General features: G+C 41.5%; 1 protein-coding gene across 7 annotated transcripts in view; it reads left to right on the top strand.

Moving 5' to 3' along the window:
• Positions 1 to 21,559, top strand: part of LOC139755387 (BTB/POZ domain-containing protein 3-like) — a 167,276-nt gene that overhangs the window by 136,505 nt on the left and 9,212 nt on the right. For all 7 annotated transcript variants that reach the window (XM_071673840.1, XM_071674208.1, XM_071673932.1 and 4 more), the window contains one exon: positions 2,263 to 2,386. In XM_071673840.1, the coding sequence (XP_071529941.1) occupies positions 2,263 to 2,386 (124 nt within the window). The remainder of the gene's footprint in view (positions 1 to 2,262; positions 2,387 to 21,559) is intronic.

Here is a 21,559-nt window from a genome sequence, read left to right as displayed (position 1 = left end):
GGGAAGAATGGTTTGGAAATGACTCAAGATTAAATGGGGAGTTGATGAGAGGACGAGAACTAAGGAAGGAGTAGCATTACTCCTGAAGCACGAGTTATGGGAGCGTGTGATAGTGCATGAGGGAGTAACTTTTGGATTGATGTGGATAAAATTAGAAGTAGATGTAGAGAGATGGATGATTATCAGTGCTTATGCACCTATCCATGAGAAGAAAGATCATGAGAGACAAGTGTTTTGGGTGTAGCAGAGTGAGCGAGTCAGCAGTTTTGATGTAAGAGACTGGGTATTGGCGAGGGGTGATTTAATGGGAAGGTAAGTAATGTAGCAGTTGAGGTTATAACTAGAGGGCCTGGAGTATTCAGTGTTATGAATGGAAATGGTGAAGAGCTTGTGGAGTTGTGTGCTGGAAAAGGATTAATGATTGGAATTATCTGGTTTAAAGAGAGGGATATACACAAGTATACACGTGTGAGTAGGAGAGATGGTCATCAGGCATTATTGGCTTGCATTTTAATTGATAAGCATGTAAAAGATAGATTTTTGGATGTAAATGTGCTGAGAGGGGCAGCCGGTGGGATGTCTGATCATTTTTTTGCAGAGATGAGGATGAAGATTTGTAGAGGTTTTTCAAAACAGAGGAAACAACTTTTGTGAGGAAAAGCTGACAAATAGGATATATGTGTCACATTTGGAGGGAACAAGGAGACTAGGGAAACAGATTTGGAGATAGAAGGATGGAGTGAAAAAGATTTTAAGTGATTGGAGTCTGAACATGCAGGAGGGTGAAAGGCTTGTACAGAATAGTGATTTGGAATGATGTGATATGCTGGGGTCGATGTGCTGTGAATGGACTGAACCAGAGTATGTAAAGCATCTAGGGTAGACCATAGAAAGGTTTGTGAGGCCTGGATGTGGATAGGAAGCTATGGTTTTGATGCATTACGCATGACAGCTGTAGAATGGGTGTAGGTGGACGTTGCCTTTTTCAGTCTTTTCCTGGTGCTGTGTTGTTAGTATAGGAAATGGTGATCAATTACAAAAAAGAACCTTTTTTTTCTTTTACTTGATCGTTGTCTCCTACGCTAGGAAGGTAGTGCCAGGAACAGATATGCCAATATCCATTTTTAGCTGTCATATAATGTGCCAAAACTATAGCTTCCTATCCACAGCCAGGCCCCACAGACCTTTCCATGGTTTACCCCAGACACTTCATATACCTTGGTTCAGTCCATTGATAGTACATGTACCCCTGTATATCACATCGCTCCAATTCACTCTGTTCCATGCATGCCTTTCATCCTCCTGCATGTTCAGGCCCCAATCACTCAAATTCTTTTTCACTCCATCTCTAGTTCATTTGGTAGTCATTCCAGCATTTCAGAACTGAAATCCAGCTGTTTGCTGTAGGTTTGCAGGTTCTTTCCGAACAAGCATAAGTCAGCTTTTCAGATAATATGGTGTTTGAAGAGGAATGTATCCTATTGGGTATATTCTGGTATATGGGTAAAGCAGTGTTTCATCCTCCAAGAGGATTCTCATAGATGCCTTTAGAGCTTTTTACCTGGTAGTAAAATGGTTTTTCGTATGTCAAAATTAGAATTTTTAGTTTCAACCAAAAAATATTATCTGTGTTAGTAGGGTCTCACTATAAGTCACTTTGCATATTATTCAGAGTTACTTAGCTCTTTAACTTTAATAGTAGGGTGTCCCTACAAGTCACTGCATATCATTCATAGTTACTTAGCTGCTGAAGTAGATTATGAGTAACTAATGCCGAAATTTTCAATGCTGTAGCAAAAGGTTTAATAGTAAGTAAGAATTTAGTTACATCAGGTTCTTCATTATGGTGCATTGATATGGATTGTTTCATGAAAAAAATTTAAAGTTGCATAAATACATAAATACTGTGTAGAAGATTATGTGACTAAATTTTCATGAATCGGAGTTTGATGTTTTAGAATTGCATATATGAAAGCTTTCAGGAATAATTAAGGTCTCAACTGTGGGCCATTTTTAAAATTTAGTTTTAGGTGTATTTTCTGCCAATGTCACTCACTCATTTTAAATAATGTAAAATCTCTCAGATTTTTCATTAGAAGTGTAGTTAAGCTATGATTTTATTTCCATCAGTTACTGGATATATTTTTATGTTGAAAAGAAAGAGAACCATATGAAAGATGTGTTCAGACTTACAATGAATTAATGCAGATTTTTATAAAGCATCTAAATGATGTATTATGTATGTATCCCATTTTATTCCAGTGTCAGAATTAGTATTGTGGGAAGCATGTCTACAATGGGCCAAGCAGGAATGTGTACGACAATCCTTAGAAGTCAGTCCCATGAACCAGCGCAAAGTTCTAGGGGAATGTATTGGCCAGATCAGGTATGGTGAAATAGTTACAGTGTAATAAAGGAAAGTTTCAATATTTTCCTTAATCTTTTTATTTCTTGATTAACCTTTTGATTAAATAGTCTTTAGTGAAAGATGATTTCTCACACAAAATGCAGTAGCATATTCAGAGCAGGAATTAGGTAGTTTGGCAGTCAAATTTTACTGATCTGTATCGCTAATTGATATTATCCATTTTTGTATTTAACACAAGCAATGGATGCATGATACTGTAACATTTCAATATGTCCCATTAGATTGTGGAAATCAGCATCTAAACATCCACTACCTAAACTTCTAACTGATAAACATATTGATTGCTCCCTTCCTTGGTCTAGTAAAGTACAGAAGTGAAAGAGCCAAATTGTCTGTGAGAGGAGGACCAGTCACATAGGACAGAAGATCAGTAGTAGATCTAGCTTTGCAAAATCCATACTGGTAATCTGAAAGAAGGGAATGGGATTCTAAGTTTCTCGGGAATTGAGAGTTTAAGAGTTTCAAAGACTTTAAAGTCGGCAGAATTAAGAGCAATGGGGTGATAGTTGGAGGGGTTAGAATGGTCTTCTTACTTACGATTGTGCTACACCAAGGCATGCTTCCAACCAGAAGGAAAAGTCTGAGTTTTTAGACGGAGGCAAAATAGGCAAGCAAGGATTGTTACTAGTGCAGAGGTACAATCTCTTTTCAATATAAGGAGGTATGCTATCCGAGCCATGTGCCTTGCCCACCTGGATCTGACAGAGTACCTGGGATATCCTACGTGAGGAGAAAATGGGAGATGGCATAGGTTCAGAGGGAAGAGATGGGGCAGAAAAGTACAATTTGAATAATCCAAAGTTGGGTTATAGGAAAACAAGGTGCCAAAAAAGCAGCTTTATCAGTTGGAGGGTTAGTAGTAGATTGATCTGGTCAGAAAAGAGGAGGAATGGTTTTGAATTACAGAACTTAATGGAGATGCTTTTGTCTGACGACCAAAATGCTTTATCAGTGGAAGAATGCACTGAACTCTATGAACAGCTTTGCAATAACTCTGAGGAGAAATGAAAGAAGAATGGGTTTCTGGTGAATTTGAATCATCCAAAGTTGGGTTATAGGAAAACAAAGTGCCAAAATGAGCAGGTTTATCTGTTGGAGGGTTAGCAGTAGATTGATCTGGTCAGGAAAGAGGAGGATTGGTTTTGAATTACAGAACTTAATGGAGATGCTTTTGTTTGAGGGCCAAACAAATAATGCACTTAACTTTTATAATAATGCACTTAACTCTGTGAACAGCTTTGCAATAACTCTGAAGAGAAATGAAAGAACAATTTGTTTCTGGTGAAGGGAAGAGTTTCATGGTACAGTACACACCATTCCAGATGCAACAGGCATCAGAGCAGGAGCAGTCAAACCACAGTTGAGGAGAAAAAGATTTAGAGGAAGATGGCATGTAGGAATCCGTTCCAGCCAAGATAACCTCTGCTGTGCATTCAGCACAACACAAGGCATCACAATCAGAGAAGCGTACCCATCCCAGGGAAAGTCAATGAAAAAGCTGCTCATTGATAACCAATGAACTCCCCAAAGTGCCAAAGTTGGTATTTCGAGGGGGTTATCTAGGATGGGCTTACCCACGAAGAAGTAATAGAAATTAGATTGTATTCAGAGGAACCAAAGTGGCGAAAATGGTGTGTGTTCAGTGGAAGGGTTCAGAGGTAAAAGAGAAGTCATTTGTTTTAGAAGAGTGGTCATGACAATTAGGAACTCAGGTAAGGTGTTTGATTAATTGTTCCAGATCATTAAGGAGAGAAAAGGAAAAGTCCTTGGGTCCACCAGGATCACATCGGTTAGAGCTTAACCAGTCTTTGTGGTGTACATTGAAATCACCTGCATAGAAGATCTCAATGCATGGATGACAAGAGAGCACAGCTTTGTGGCAAGAAGTCAAATAGTCCAAGAGTTGTGCATAGTTGGAGGAATAAGGGGGGAATAAACAAAACACAAAAGCAGCGTAGTACAAGAGGTTTTGAGCCAGATGACATCAAAGTTAGAAGACTCAAGATCTACAAGGTGAGCGGGAGATGTTTTTGTATTACAATAGGCAAAGACTTCACCCTTGGAGCAGAAACAATGATAGAGATAATGGTTGGGGATCTGACAGTGCATAGGAGAAGCTGGCTTGGACAGTTGGATTTCAGAGAGAAGTAAGAGAGTCATGGGAGGAGTTAATCAGATGGTATTCAACAGAGGGAAGGTCAGAATTGAGACCATGAAGGTTGCAGAAATTGATAAAGAGTTAGGTATAGGAGATGTAGCAGTGGAAATGGGATGTCAAGTGGTGCCACTCTAAATTGGCACTGGAGAGTTCATTGCTGGTTGTTTTTTTTTTTTTTTCTGTCTCCCGCGTTTGCGAGGTAGCGCAAGGAAACAGATGAAAGAAATGGCCCATGTATATACATACGTCCACACTACGCAAATATACATACCTAAACAGCTTTCCATAGTTTACCCCAGACGCTTCACATGCCCTGATTCAATCCACTGACAGCACATCAACCCCGGTATACCACATCGATTCAATTCACTCTATTCCTTGCCCTCCTTTCACCCTCCTGCATGTTCAGCACTCGATCACACGAAATCTTTTTCACTCTATCTTTCCACCTCCAATTTGGTCTCCCACTTCTCCTCGTTCCCTCCACCTCCGACATATATATCCTCTTGGTCAATCTTTCCTCACTCATTCTCTCCATGTGCCCAAACCATTTCAAAACACGCTCTTCTCCTCTCTCAACCACGCTCTTTTTATTTCCACACATCTCTCTTACCCTTACATTACTTACTCGATCAAACCACCTCACACCACACATTGTCCTCAAACATCTCATTTCCAGCACATCCACCCTCCTGCGCACAACTCTATCCATAGCCCACGCCTTGCAACCATACAACAGTGTTGGAACCACTATTCCTTCAAACATACACATTTTTGCTTTCCGAGATAATGTTCTCGACTTCCACACATTCTTCAAGGCTCCCAGAATTTTCGCCCCCTCCCCCACCCTATGATCCACTTCCGCTTCCATGGTTCCATCTGCTGCCAGATCCACTCCCAGATATCTAAAACACTTTACTTCCTCCAGTTTTTCTCCATTCAAACTTACCTCCCAATTGACTTGACCCTCAACCCTACTGTACCTAATAACCTTGCTCTTATTCACATTTACTCTTAACTTTCTTCTTTCACACACTTTACCAAACTCAGTCACCAGCTTCTGCAGTTTCTCACATGAATCAGCCACCAGCGCTGTATCATCAGCGAACAACAACTGACTCACTTCCCAAGCTCTCTCATCCCCAACAGACTTCATACTTGCCCCTCTTTCCAAAACTCTTGCATTCACCTCCCTAACAACCCCATCCATAAACAAATTAAACAACCATGGAGACATAACACACCCCTGCCGCAAACCTACATTCACTGAGAACCAATCACTTTCCTCTCTTCCTACACGTACACATGGCTTACATCCTCGATAAAAACTTTTCACTGCTTCTAACAACTTGCCTCCCACACCATATATTCTTAATACCTTCCACAGAGCATCTCTATCAACTCTATCATTTGCCTTCTCCAGATCCATAAATGCTACATACAAATCCATTTGCTTTTCTAAGTATTTCTCACATACATTCTTCAAAGCAAACACCTGATCCACACATCCTCTACCACTTCTGAAACCACACTGCTCTTCCCCAATCTGATGCTCTGTACATGCCTTCACCCTCTCAATCAATACCCTCCCATATAATTTACCAGGAATACTCAACAAACTTATACCTCTGTAATTTGAGCACTCACTCTTATCCCCTTTGCCTTTGTACAATGGCACTATGCACGCATTCCGCCAATCCTCAGGCATCTCACCATGAGTCATACATACATTAAATAACCTTACCAACCAGTCAACAATATAGTCACCCCCTTTTTTAATAAATTCCACTGCAATACCATCCAAACCTGCTGCCTTGCCGGCTTTCATCTTCCGCAAAGCTTTTACTACCTCTTGTCTGTTTACCAAATCATTTTCCCCAACCCTCTCACTTTGCACACCACCTGGACCAAGACACCCTATATCTGCCACTCTATCATCAAACACATTCAACAAACCTTCAAAATACTCACTCCATCTCCTTCTCACATCACCACTACTTGTTATCACCTCCCCATTAGCGCCCTTAACTGAAGTTCCCATTTGCTCCCTTGTCTTACGCACTTTATTTACCTCCTTCCAGAACATCTTTTTATTCTCCCAAAAATTTAATGATACTCTCTCACCCCAACTCTCATTTGCCCTCTTTTTCACCTCTTGCACCTTTCTCTTGACCTCCTGTCTCTTTCTTTTATACATCTCCCACTCAATTGCATTTTTTTCCTGCAAAAATCGTCCAAATTCCTCTCTCTTCTCTTTCACTAATAATCTTACTTCTTCATCCCACCACCCACTACCCTTTCTAATCAACCCACCTCCCACGCTTCTCATGCCACAAGTATCTTTTGCGCAATCCATCACTGATTCCCTAAATACATCCCATTCCTCCCCCACTCCCCTTACTTCCATTGTTCTCACCTTTTTCCATTCTGTACTCAGTCTCTCCTAGTACTTCCTCACACAAGTCTCCTTCCCAAGCTCATTTACTCTCACCACCCTCTTCACCCCAACATTCACTCTTTTTTTCTGAAAACCCATACAAATCTTCACCTTAGCCTCCACAAGATAATGATCAGACATCCCTCCAGTTGCACCTCTCAGCACATTTACATCCAAAAGTCTCTCTTTCTCGTGCCTGTCAACACGTAATCCAATAATGCTCTCTGGCCATCTCTCCTACTTACATACGTATACTTATTTATATCTCGCTTTTTAAACCAGGTATTCCCAATCACCAGTCCTTTTTCAGCACATAAATCTACAAGCTCTTCACCATTTCCATTTACAACACTGAACACCCCATGTATACCAATTATTCCCTCAACTGCCACATTACTCACCTTTGCATTCAAATCACCCATCACTATAACCTGGTTGCGTGCATCAAAACCACTAACACACTCATTCAGCTTCTCCCAAAACACTTGCCTCTCATGATCTTTCTTCTCATGCCCAGGTGCATATGCACCAATAATCACCCATCTCTCTCCATCAACTTTCAGTTTTACCCATATTAATCGAGAATTTACTTTGTTACATTCTATCACATACTCCCACAACTCCTGTTTCAGGAATACTGCTACTCCTTCCCTTGCTCTTGTCCTCTCACTAACCCCTGACTTTACTCCTAAGACATTCCCAAACCACTCTTCCCCTTTAACCTTGAGCTTCGTTTCACTCAGAGCCAAAACATCCAGGTTCCTTTCCTCAAACATACTACCTATCTCTCCTTTTTTCACATCTTGGTTACATCCACACACATTTAGACACCCCAACCTGAGTCTACGAGGAGTATGAGCACTCCCCGCGTGACTCCTTCTGTTTCCCATTTTTTTAGAAAGTTAAAAATACAAGGAGGGGAGGATTTCTGGCCCCCCGCTCCCGGCCCCTCTAGTTGCCTTCTACGACACGTGAGGAATGCGTGGGAAGTATTCTTTCACCCCTATCCCCAGGGATAATATATGTATATACACACACATATACACACATACACACATATACACACACATATGAAAAATGTCAGAAATAATTTAGAAAACTGAAACTTCTATCTTGAAATGAAATTAAAAAAATGAATGTCACATTATGGTTCAACCTCTGGCTATGGAAAAGGGAAATGTATGATTTATTTACACAAACGTCAATAGTAGTTTTCATCAATTTAACCACTGTATCATACTGCCTGGACCACTTCTCTTATCATGAAACTGGCTTATGATGTTTCTCAGTTGTCTTCATTACACAAAGTACAACCATATCTTGGATACATGAGGGTAGGTAGTTGGTCATCCACCATAATAAAGCCTTGACAGACCAAAAGTTTATCTAGACCTCAACTTTTCCAGTACATTCATGAAAAACACCTTTTTGCTTTCTATCTCTATCACTTTGAAAAATGCTCCTTTTGTTTACATTTCAATGAAAGAATAAGCTTCAATGTCTAAGCTACATTCTTTTCCAATTTCACTGTTTTCTTGTCAGAGCACCATGTATGAAAATTATCACTCCAGTAACACTATAAACATTTACTTTCCCTTTAAAAAGTTCTGGGGAAGTCTATCTCGATACACTGCGGGTCACTCTACCACCTGGCGAGGTTTGTGTTGCAATGGTTCTTAATTCACAAAAGTAGTAGCATCACTGGTGGGCGGAAGAACATTCTCATCATCTGAGCCAAAACCTGAGGCTGGTACCCATTTTATCGACGAACTCTTAGGGATGGATGAACAGCTGGGTTGACCGTAGACAAACTGACGCAGCCAGGATTCGAACCTATGACTCTACTGCATGCATCTATGAGAATAGAATAGTATATATATATATATCGTCCAAATGCCTCTCTCTTCTCTTTCACTAATACTCTTACTTCTTCATCCCACCACTCACTACCCTTTCTAAACAGCCCACCTCCCACTCTTCTCATGCCACAAGCATCTTTTGCGCAATCCATCACTGATTCCCTAAATACATCCCATTCCTCCCCCACTCCCCTTACTTCCATTGTTCTCACCTTTTTCCAGTCTGTACACAGTCTCTCCTGGTACTTCCCCACACAGGTCTCCTTCCCAAGCTCACTTACTCTCACCACCTTCTTCACCCCAACATTCACTCCTCTTTTCTGAAAACCCATACTAATCTTCACCTTAGCCTCCACAAGATAATGATCAGACATCCCTCCAGTTGCACCTCTCAGCACATTAACATCCAAAAGTCTCTCTTTCGCACGCCTGTCAATTAACACGTAATCCAATAACGCTCTCTGGCCATCTCTCCTGCTTACATAAGTATACTTATGTATATCTCGCTTTTTAAACCAGGTATTCCCAATCATCAGTCCTTTTTCAGCACATAAATCTACAAGCTCTTCACCATTTCCATTTACAACACTGAACACCCCATGCATACCAATTATTCCCTCAACTGCCACATTACTCACCTTTGCATTCAAATCACCCATCACTATAACCCGGTCTCGTGCATCAAAACCGCTAACACACTCATTCAGCTGCTCCCAAAACACTTGCCTCTCATGATCTTTCTTCTCATGCCCAGGTGCATATGCACCAATAATCACCCACCTCTCTCCATCAACTTTCAATTTTACCCATATTAATCGAGAATTTACTTTCTTACATTCTATCACATACTCCCACAACTCCTGTTTCAGGAGTATTGCTACTCCTTCCCTTGCTCTTGTCCTCTCACTAACCCCTGACTTCACTCCCCAGACATTTCCAAACCACTCTTCCCCTTTACCCTTGAGCTTCGTTTCACTCAGAGCCAAAACATCCAGGTTCCTTTCCTCAAACATACTACCTATCTCTCCTTTTTTCACATCTTGGTTACATCCACACACATTTAGGCACCCCACTCTGAGCCTTCGAGGAGGATGATCACTCCCCGCGTGACTCCTTCTTCTGTTTCCCATTTTAGAAAGTTAATACAAGGAGGGGAGGATTTCCGGCCCCCCGCTCCCGTCCCCTCTAGTCGCTTTCTACGACACGCGAGGAATACGTGGGAAGTATTCTTTCACCCCTATCCCCAGGGATAATATACATATATATATATACATATACACACACACACACATACACACACATACACACATACACACACACACACACACATACATATATATACATATGAAAAATGTAAGAAACAATTTAGAAAACAAACTTTTAGCTTAAAATGAATGAAAAAATGAATGTCACATAATGGTTCAACCTCTGGCTATGGAAAAGGAAATGTACAATTTATTCACACAAACTGGACGATTTTTGCAGGGAAAAAATGCAATTGAGTGGGAGAAGTATAAAAGAAAGAGACAGGAGGTCAAGAGAAAGGTGCAAGAGGTGAAAAAAAGGGCAAATGAGAGTTGGGGTGAGAGACTATCAGTAAATTTTAGGGAGAATAAAAAGATGTTCTGGAAGGAGGTAAATAGGGTGCGTAAGACAAGGGAGCAAATGGGAACTTCAGTGAAGGGCGTAAATGGGGAGGTGATAACAAGTAGTGGTGATGTGAGAAGGAGATGGAATGAGTATTTTGAAGGTTTGTTGAATGTGTCTGATGACAGAGTGGCAGATATAGGGTGTTTTGGTCGAGGTGGTGTGCAAAGTGAGAGGGTTAGGGAAAATGATTTGGTAAACAGAGAAGAGGTAGCAAAAGCTTTGCGGAAGATGAAAGCCGGCAAGGCAGCAGGTTTGGATGGTATTGCAGTGGAATTTATTAAAAAAGGGGGTGACTGTATTGTTGACTGGTTGGTAAGGTTATTTAATGTATGTATGACTCATGGTGAGGTGCCTGAGGATTGGCGGAATGCGTGCATAGTGCCATTGTACAAAGGCAAAGGGGATAAGAGTGAGTGCTCAAATTACAGAGGTATAAGTTTGTTGAGTATTCCTGGTAAACTATATGGGAGGGTATTGATTGAGAGGGTGAAGGCATGTACAGAGCATCAGATTGGGGAAGAGCAGTGCGGTTTCAGAAGTGGTAGAGGATGTGTGGATCAGGTGTTTGCTTTGAAGAATGTATGTGAGAAATACTTAGAAAAGCAAATGGATTTGTATGTAGCATTTATGGATCTGGAGAAGGCATATGATAGAGTTGATAGAGATGCTCTGTGGAAGGTATTAAGAATATATGGTGTGGGAGGCAAGTTGTTAGAAGCAGTGAAAAGTTTTTATCGAGGATGTAAGGCATGTGTACGTGTAGGAAGAGAGGAAAGTGATTGGTTCTCAGTGAATGTAGGTTTGCGGCAGGGGTGTGTGATGTCTCCATGGTTGTTTAATTTGTTTATGGATGGGGTTGTTAGGGAGGTAAATGCAAGAGTCCTGGAAAGAGGGGCAAGTATGAAGTCTGTTGGGGATGAGAGAGCTTGGGAAGTGAGTCAGTTGTTGTTCGCTGATGATACAGCGCTGGTGGCTGATTCATGTGAGAAACTGCAGAAGCTGGTGACTGAGTTTGGTAAAGTGTGTGGAAGAAGAAAGTTAAGAGTAAATGTGAATAAGAGCAAGGTTATTAGGTACAGTAGGGTTGAGGGTCAAGTCAATTGGGAGGTGAGTTTGAATGGAGAAAAACTGGAGGAAGTGAAGTGTTTTAGATATCTGGGAGTGGATCTGTCAGCGGATGGAACCATGGAAGCGGAAGTGATCATAGGGTGGGGGAGGGGGCGAAAATTTTGGGAGCCTTGAAAAATGTGTGGAAGTCGAGAACATTATCTCGGAAAGCAAAAATGGGTATGTTTGAAGGAATAGTGGTTCCAACAATGTTGTATGGTTGCGAGGCGTGGGCTATGGATAGAGTTGTGCGCAGGAGGATGGATGTGCTGGAAATGAGATGTTTGAGGACAATGTGTGGTGTGAGGTGGTTTGATCGAGTAAGTAACGTAAGGGTAAGAGAGATGTGTGGAAATAAAAAGAGCGTGGTTGAGAGAGCAGAAGAGGGTGTTTTGAAATGGTTTGGGCACATGGAGAGAATGAGTGAGGAAAGATTGACCAAGAGGATATATGTGTCGGAGGTGGAGGGAACGAGGAGAAGAGGGAGACCAAATTGGAGGTGGAAAGATGGAGTGAAAAAGATTTTGTGTGATCGGGGCCTGAACATGCAGGAGGGTGAAAGGAGGGCAAGGAATAGAGTGAATTGGAGCGATGTGGTATACAGGGGTTGACGTGCTGTCAGTGGATTGAATCAAGGCATGTGAAGCGTCTGGGGTAAACCATGGAAAGCTGTGTAGGTATGTATATTTGCGTGTGTGGACGTGTGTATGTACGTGTGTATGGGGGTTGGGCCATTTCTTTCGTCTGTTTCCTCGCGCTACCTCGCAAACGCGGGAGACAGCGACAAAGTATAAAAAAAAAAAAAAAAAAAAAAAAAAATATATATATATATATATATATATATATATATATATATATATATATATATATGCATTGAAAAGTATAGGTATGTATATATGCGTATGTGGACATTTATGTATATGCATGTGTATGGGGGTGGGTTGGGCCATTTCTTTTGTGTTTCCTTGCACTACCTCGCAAACGCAGGAGACAGCGACATAGCAAAATAAAATAATATATATATATATATATATATATATATATATATATTCTTCTTCTTCTTCAAACTATTCGCCATTTCCCGCGTTAGCGAGGTAGCGTTAAGAACAGAGAACTGGACCACTGAGGGAATATCCTCACCTGGCCCCCTTCTCTGTTCCTTCTTTTGGGAAAAAAAAAAAAAAAAAAAAAAAAAAAAAATTGAGAGGGGAGGATTTCCAGCCCCCGCTCCCTCCCCTTTTAGTCGCCTTCTACGACATGCAGGGAATACGTGGGAAGTATTCTTTCTCCCCTATCCCCAGGGATAATATATATATATATATATATATATATATATATATATATATATATATATATATATATATATATATATATATATATACATATATACACATATATATATATATATATATATATATATATATATATATATATATATATATATATATATATATCCCTGGGGATAGGGGAGAAAGAATACTTCCCACGTATTCCCTGCGTGTCGTAGAAGGCGACTAAAAGGGAAGGGAGCGGGGGGCTGGAAATCCTCCCCTCTCAATTTTTTTTTTTTTTAATTTTCCAAAAGAAGGAACAGAGAAGGGGGCCAGGTGAGGATATTCCCTCAATGGCCCAGTTCTCTGTTCTTAACGCTACCTCGCTAACGCGGGAAATGGCGAATAGTTTGAAAAAAAATATATATATATATATATATATATATATATATATATATATATATATATATATATATATTCATCATACTTTGTCGCTGTCTCCCGCGTTAGCGAGGCAGCGCAAGGAAACAGACAAAAGAAATGGCCCAACCCCCCCCCATACACATGTATATACATACGTCCACACACGCAAATATACATACCTACACAGCTTTCCATGGTTTACCCCAGATGCTTCACATGCCCCGATTCAATCCACTGACAGCACGTCAACCCCGGTATACCACATCGCTCCAATTCACTCTATTCCTTGCCCTCCTTTCACCCTCCTGCATGTTCAGGCCCCGATCACACAAAATCTTTTTCACTCCATCTTTCCACCTCCAATTTGGTCTCCCTCTTCTCCTTGCTCCCTCCACCTCCGATACATATATCCTCTTGGTCAATCTCTCCTCACTCATCCTCTCCATGTGCCCAAACCACTTCAAAACACCCTCTTCTGCTCTCTCAACCACGCTCTTTTTATTTCCACACATCTCTCTTACCCTTACGTTACTCACTCAATCAAACCACTTCACACCACACATTGTCCTCAAACATCTCATTTCCAGCACATCCATCCTCCTGCGCACAACTCTATCCATAGCCCACGCCTCGCAACCATACAACATTGTTGGAACCACTATTCCTTCAAACATACCCATTTTTGCTCTCTGAGATAATGTTCTCGACTTCCACACATTCTTCAAGGCCCCCAGAATTTTTGCCCCCTCCCCCACCCTATGATCCACTTCCGCTTCCATGGTTCCATCCGCTGCCAGATCCACTCCCAGATATCTAAAACACTTCACTTCCTCCAGTTTTTCTCCATTCAAACTCACCTCCCAATTGACTTGACCCTCAACCCTACTGTACCTAATAACCTTGCTCTTATTCACATTTACTCTTAACTTTCTTCTTCCACACACTTTACCAAACTCAGTCACCAGCTTCTGCAGTTTCTCACATGAATCAGCCACCAGCGCTGTATCATCAGCGAACAACAACTGACTCACTTCCCAAGCTCTCTCATCCCCAACAGACTTCATACTTGCCCCTCTTTCCAAAACTCTTGCATTCACCTCCCTAACAACCCCATCCATAAACAAATTAAACAACCATGGAGACATCACACACCCCTGCCGCAAACCTACATTCATACTATTCATACTATTCGCCATTTCCCGCCTCAGCAAGGTAGCGTTAAGAAGAGAGGACTGGGCCTCTGAGGGAATATCCTCACCTGGCCCCCTTCTCTGTTCCTTCCTTTGGGGGTGGGGGACTCTAGATTGATATGGGTAAAACTGAAAGTAGATGGAGAGAGATTGGTGATTATTGGTGCCTATGCACCTGGTCATGAGAAGAAAGATCATGAGAGGCAAGTGTTTTGGGAGCAGCTGAGTAAGTGTGTTAGCAGCTTTGATGCATGAGACCCGGTTATAGTGATGGGTGATTTGAATGCAAAGGTGAGTAATGTGGCAGTTGAGTATAGTTGGTGTACATGGGGCGTTTAATGTTGTAAATGGAAATGGAGAAAAGCTTGTAGATTTCTGTGCTGAAAAAGGACTGGTGATTGGGAATACCTGGTTTAAAAAGAGAGATATACGTAATTATACTAATGTGAGTACAAGACATGGCCAGAGAGCGTTATTGGATTACGTGTTAATTGATAGGCATGTAGAAGAGAGACTTTTCGATGTAATGTGCTGAGAGGTGCAACTGGAGGGATGTCTGATCATTATCTTGTGGAGAAGGTGAAGATTTGTAGAGGTTTTCAGAAGAGAGAATGTTGGGGTGAAAAGAGTGGTGTGAGTAAGTGAGCTTGGAAAGGAGACTTGTGTGAGGAAGTACCAGGAGAGATTGATTGCAGAATTCAAAAAGGTGAGATCAAATGACATAAGGTGAGTAGGGGAGAAATGGGATGTATTTAGGGAAGCAATGATGGCTTGGGCAAAAGATCCTGTGGCATGAGAAAGGTGGGAGGTGGGCAGATTAGAAAGGGTAGTGAGTGGTGGGATGAAGAAGTAAGATTGTTAGTGAAAGAGAAGAGAGAGGCATTTGGACAATTTTTTAGGGAAATAGTGCAAATGACTGGAAGATGTATAAAAGAAAGAGGCAAGAGCTCAAGAGAAAGGTGCAAGAGGTGAAAAAGAGGGCAAATGAGAGTTGGGGTGAGAGAGTATCATTAGATTTCAGAGAGAATAAAAAGATGTTGTGGAAGGAGGTAAATAAAGTGCGTACGACAAGAGAAAACATGGGAACATCAGTGAAGGGGGCAAATGGGAAGGTAATAACAAGTAGTAGGGAAGTGAGATGGATTGAGTATTTTGACGGTTTCTTGAATGTGTTTGATGATTGGGTGTTTTGGTCGAGGTGGTGTGCAAAGTGAGAGGGTCAGTGAGGATAATTTGGTAAACATAGAAGAGGTTGTGAAAGCTTTGTGTAAGATGAATGCCAGTGAGGCAGCAGGTTTGGATGATATTGCTGTGGAATTTATTAAAAAAGGGGGTTCCTTTGTTGTTGACTTGTTGGTGAGGATATTCTGTGTATGTATGGTTCATGGTGAAGTGCCTGAGGATTGGCGGAATACATGTATAATGCCATTGTACAAAAGCAAAGGGGATAAAGGTGAGTGTTCAAATTACAGAGGTATAAGTTTGTTGAGTATTCCTGGGAAATTATATGGGAGGGTATTGATCGAGAGGGTCAAGGCTTGTACAGAGTACCAGATTGGGGAAGAGCACTGTGGTTTCAGAAGTGGTAGAAGATATGTGGATCAGGTGTTTGCTTTGAAGAATGTATGTGAGAAACTCTTAGAAACGCAGATGGATTTGTATGTAGCATTTATGGATCTGGAGAAGACATATGATAGAGTTGATAGAGATGCTCTGTGGAAGGTATTGAGAGTATATGGTATGGGAGGTAAGTTGGTAGAAGCAGTGAAAAGTTTTTTGGTGCATTTACACATGATGGCTAGAAAATGAATGTGAACGGATGCATCTTGGCCCTACCTTGTTAACATGGGAAACCCCTATCAAAAAATATGAATATTTACACCCAAAGTTAAAATGGAAATAGTTTTTATCGAGGATGTAAGGCATGTGTACGAGTAGGAAGAGAGGAAAGTGAGTGGTTCCCAGTGAATGTTGGTTTGTGGCAGGGGTGCATGATGTCTCAATGGTTGTTTAATTTGTTTATGGATGGGGTTGTTAGAGAGGTGAATGCAAGAGTTTTTGAGAGAGGGGCAAGTATGCATTCTGTTGTGGTTGAGAAGATTTGGGAAGTGCCAGTTGTTGTTCACTGATGATACAGCACTAGTGGCTGATTCAGGTGATAAACTGCAGAAGTTGGTGACTGAGTTTGGTAAAGTGTGTGAAAGAAGAAAGGTGAGAGTAAATGTGAATAAGAGCAAGGTTATTAGGTTTGGTAGGGTAGAGGGACAAGTAAATTGGGAGGTAAGTTTTAATGGAGAAAAACTGGAGGAAGTGAAGTGTTTTAGATATCTAGGGGTAGATTGCCAGCAGATGGAACCATGGAAAGGGAAGTGATTCACAGGGTGGGGGAGGGTGCAAAGTTACTGGGAGCGTTGAAGAATGTATGGAAGGTGAGAACATTATCTCAGAAAGCAAAAATGGGTATGTTTGAAGCAATAGTAGTTCCAGTAATGTGATATGGTTGCGAGGCATGGGCTATAGATAGAGTTGTGTGGAGGAGGGTGGATGTGTTGGAAATGAGATGTTTGAAGACAATATGTGGTGTGAGGTGGTTTGATCGAGTAAGTAATGAAAGGGTAAGAGAGATGAGTGGTAATAAAAAGAGTGTGGTTGAGAGAGCAGAAGAGGGTGTATTGAAATGGTTTGGTCACATGGAGAGAATGAGTGAGGAAAGATTGACAAAGAGGTGGAGGGAACGAGGAGAAGTGGGAGACCAAATTGGAGGTGGAAAGATGGAGTGAAAAAGATTTTGAGCGATCGTGGCCTGAACATGCAGGAGGGTGAAAGGCGTGCAAGGAATAGAGTGCAGTTGAATGATGTGGTATACCGGGGTCAACGTGCTGCCAATGGATTGAACCAGGGCATGTGAAGCGTTTGGGTAAAACCATGGAACGCTTTGTGGGACCTGGATGTGGAAAGGAAGCTGTGGTTTCGGTGCATTACACATGACAGCTAGAGACTGAGTGTAAACAAATGTGGCCTATGTTGTCTTTTCCTAGCACTACCTCGCGCACATGCAGGGGGAGGGGGTTGTCATTTCATGTGTGGAGGGGTGGCGACAGGAATGAATAAAGGCAGCAAGTATGATTTATGTGCATGTATAAAAATGTATAAGTCTGTGTATGTATATATATATGTATATGTTGAAATGTATAGGTATGTATATGTGAGTGTGTGGACGTGTATGTATATATATGTGTATGTGGGTGGATTGGGCTATTTTTTCGTCTGTTTCCTTGCGCTACCTCGCTGATGCGGGAGACAGCAGCAAAGTATAATATATATATACATGAAAACCTCTACAAATCTTCACCTTCGCCTCCACAAGATAATGATCAGACATCCCTCCAGTTGCCCATCTCAGCCCATTAACATCCAAAACTCTTTCATGTGCCTGTCAATTAAAACATAATCCAATAATGCTCTCTGGCCATCTCTCCAACTTACATATATATATATATATATATATATATATATTTTTTTTTTTTTTTTTTTTTTTTATACTTTGTCGCCGTCTCCCGCGTTTGCGAGGTAGCGCAAGGAAACAGACGAAAGAAATGGCCCACCCCCCCCCATACACATGTACATACACACGTCCACACACGCAAATATACATACCTACACAGCTTTCCATGGTTTACCCCAGACGCTTCACATGCCTTGCTTCAATCCACTGACAGCACGTCAACCCCTGTATACCACATGACTCCAATTCACTCTATTTCTTGCCCTCCTTTCACCCTCCTGCATGTTCAGGCCCCGATCACACAAAATCTTTTTCACTCCATCTTTCCACCTCCAATTTGGTCTCCCTCTTCTCCTTGTTCCCTCCACCTCTGACACATATATCCTCTTGGTCAATCTCTCCTCACTCATTCTCTCCATGTGCCCAAACCATTTCAAAACACCCTCTTCTGCTCTCTCAACCACGCTCTTTTTATTTCCACACATCTCTCTTACCCTTACGTTACTTACTCGATCAAACCACCTCACACCACACATTGTCCTCAAACATCTCATTTCCAGCACATCCATCCTCCTGCGCACATCTCTATCCATAGCCCACGCCTCGCAACCATACAACATTGTTGGAACCACTATTCCCTCAAACATACCCATTTTTGCTTTCCGAGATAGTGTTCTCGACTTCCACACATTTTTCAAGGCTCCCAAAATTTTCGCCCCCTCCCCCACCCTATGATCCACTTCCGCTTCCATGGTTCCATCCGCTGACAGATCCACTCCCAGATATCTAAAACACTTCACTTCCTCCAGTTTTTCTCCATTCAAACTCACCTCCCAATTGACTTGACCCTCACCCCTACTGTACCTAATAACCTTGCTCTTATTCACATTTACTCTCAACTTTCTTCTTCCACACACTTTACCAAACTCAGTCACCAGCTTCTGCAGTTTCTCACATGAATCAGCCACCAGCGCTGTATCATCAGCGAACAACAACTGACTCACTTCCCAAGCTCTCTCATCCCCAACAGACTTCATACTTGCCCCTCTTTCCAGGACTCTTGCATTTACCTCCCTTACAACCCCATCCATAAACAAATTAAACAACCATGGAGACATCACACACCCCTGCCGCAAACCTACATTCACTGAGAACCAATCACTTTCCTCTCTTCCTACACGTACACATGCCTTACATCCTCGATAAAAACTTTTCACTGCTTCTAACAACTTGCCTCCCACACCATATATTCTTAATACCTTCCACAGAGCATCTCTATCAACTCTATCATATGCCTTCTCCAGATCCATAAATGCTACATACAAATCCATTTGCTTTTCTAAGTATTTCTCACATACATTCTTCAAAGCAAACACCTGATCCACACATCCTCTACCACTTCTGAAACCGCACTGCTCTTCCCCAATCTGATGCTCTGTACATGCCTTCACCCTCTCAATCAATACCCTCCCATATAATTTACCAGGAATACTCAACAAACTTATACCTCTGTAATTTGAGCACTCACTCTTATCCCCTTTGCCTTTGTACAATGGCACTATGCACGCATTCCGCCAATCCTCAGGCACCTCACCATGAGTCATACATACATTAAATAACCTTACCAACCAGTCAACAATACAGTCACCCCCTTTCTTAATAAATTCCACTGCAATACCATCCAAACCTGCTGCCTTGCCGGCTTTCATCTTCCGCAAAGCTTTTACTATCTCTTCTCTGTTTACCAAATCATTTTCCCTAACCCTCTCACTTTGCACACCACCTCGACCAAAACACCCTATATCTGCCACTCTGTCATCAGACACATTCAACAAACCTTCAAAATACTCATTCCATCTCCTTCTCACATCACCGCTACTTGTTATCACCTCCCCATTTACGCCCTTCACTGAAGTTCCCATTTGCTCCCTTGTCTTACGCACCCTATTTACCTCCTTCCAGAACATCTTTTTATTTTCCCTAAAATTTACTGATAGTCTCTCACCCCAACTCTCATTTGCCCTTTTTTTTCACCTCTTGCACCTTTCTCTTGACCTCCTGTCTCTTTCTTTTATACTTCTCCCACTCAATTGCATTTTTTCCCTGCAAAAATCGTCCAAATGCCTCTCTCTTCTCTTTCACTAATACTCTTACTTCTTCATCCCACCACTCACTACCCTTTCTAAACAGCCCACCTCCCACTCTTCTCATGCCACAAGCATCTTTTGCGCAATCCATCACTGATTCCCTAAATACATCCCATTCCTCCCCCACTCCCCTTACTTCCATTGTTCTCACCTTTTTCCATTCTGTACACAGTCTCTCCTGGTACTTCCCCACACAGGTCTCCTTCCCATGCTCACTTACTCTCACCACCTTCTTCACCCCAACATTCACTCCTCTTTTCTGAAAACCCATACTAATCTTCACCTTAGCCTCCACAAGATAATGATCAGACATCCCTCCAGTTGCACCTCTCAGCACATTAACATCCAAAAGTCTCTCTTTCGCACGCCTGTCAATTAACACGTAATCCAATAACGCTCTCTGGCCATCTCTCCTACTTACATAAGTATACTTATGTATATCTCGCTTTTTAAACCAGGTATTCCCAATCATCAGTCCTTTTTCAGCACATAAATCTACAAGCTCTTCACCATTTCCATTTACAACACTGAACACCCCATGCATACCAATTATTCCCTCAACTGCCACATTACTCACCTTTGCATTCAAATCACCCATCACTATAACCCGGTCTCGTGCATCAAAACCGCTAACACACTCATATATATATATATATATATATTTTTTTTTTTTTTTTTTTTTTTTTTTTCATACTATTCGCCATTTCCCGCGATAGCGAGGTAGCGTTAAGAACAGAGGACTGGGCCTTTGAGGGAATATCCTCACCTGGCCCTCTTCTCTGTTCCTTCTTTTGGAAAATTAAAAAAAAAAAAAACGAGAGGGGAGGATTTCCAGCCCCCCGCTCCCTTCCCTTTTAGTCACCTTCTACGACACGCAGGGAATACGTGGGAAGTATTCTTTCTCCCCTATCCCCAGGGAAAATATATATATATATATATATATATATATATATATATATATATATATATATATATATATATATATATATATATATATTTTTTTTTTTCATACTATTCGCTATTTCCCGCGATAGCGAGGTAGCGTTAAGAACAGAGGACTGGGCCTTTGAGGGAATATCCTCACCTGGACCTCTTCTCTGTTCCTTCTTTTGGGAAAAAAAAAAAAAAAAAAAAAAAAAAACAGGTCTTTCCAATCAACATTCCTTTTTCAGCACAAAACACTTGCCACTCATGATCTTTCCTCTCATGACCAGGTGCATAGGCACCAATAATCACCCATCTCTCTCCATCCACTTTCAGTTTTACCCATGTCAATCTAGAGTTTACTTTTTACACTCTATCACATACTCCCACAACTCCTCCTTCAGGAGTAGTGCTACTCCCTTTGCTCTTGTCCCCTCACCAACCCCTGACTTTACTCCCA

Source organism: Panulirus ornatus, chromosome 1 (genome assembly GCF_036320965.1).
Source record: "Panulirus ornatus isolate Po-2019 chromosome 1, ASM3632096v1, whole genome shotgun sequence".
In the NCBI taxonomy this organism is placed as follows: domain Eukaryota; kingdom Metazoa; phylum Arthropoda; class Malacostraca; order Decapoda; family Palinuridae; genus Panulirus; species Panulirus ornatus.
Note: the sequence above shows the minus strand (reverse complement) of the source record. Positions and strands in the feature narration are given on the sequence as shown.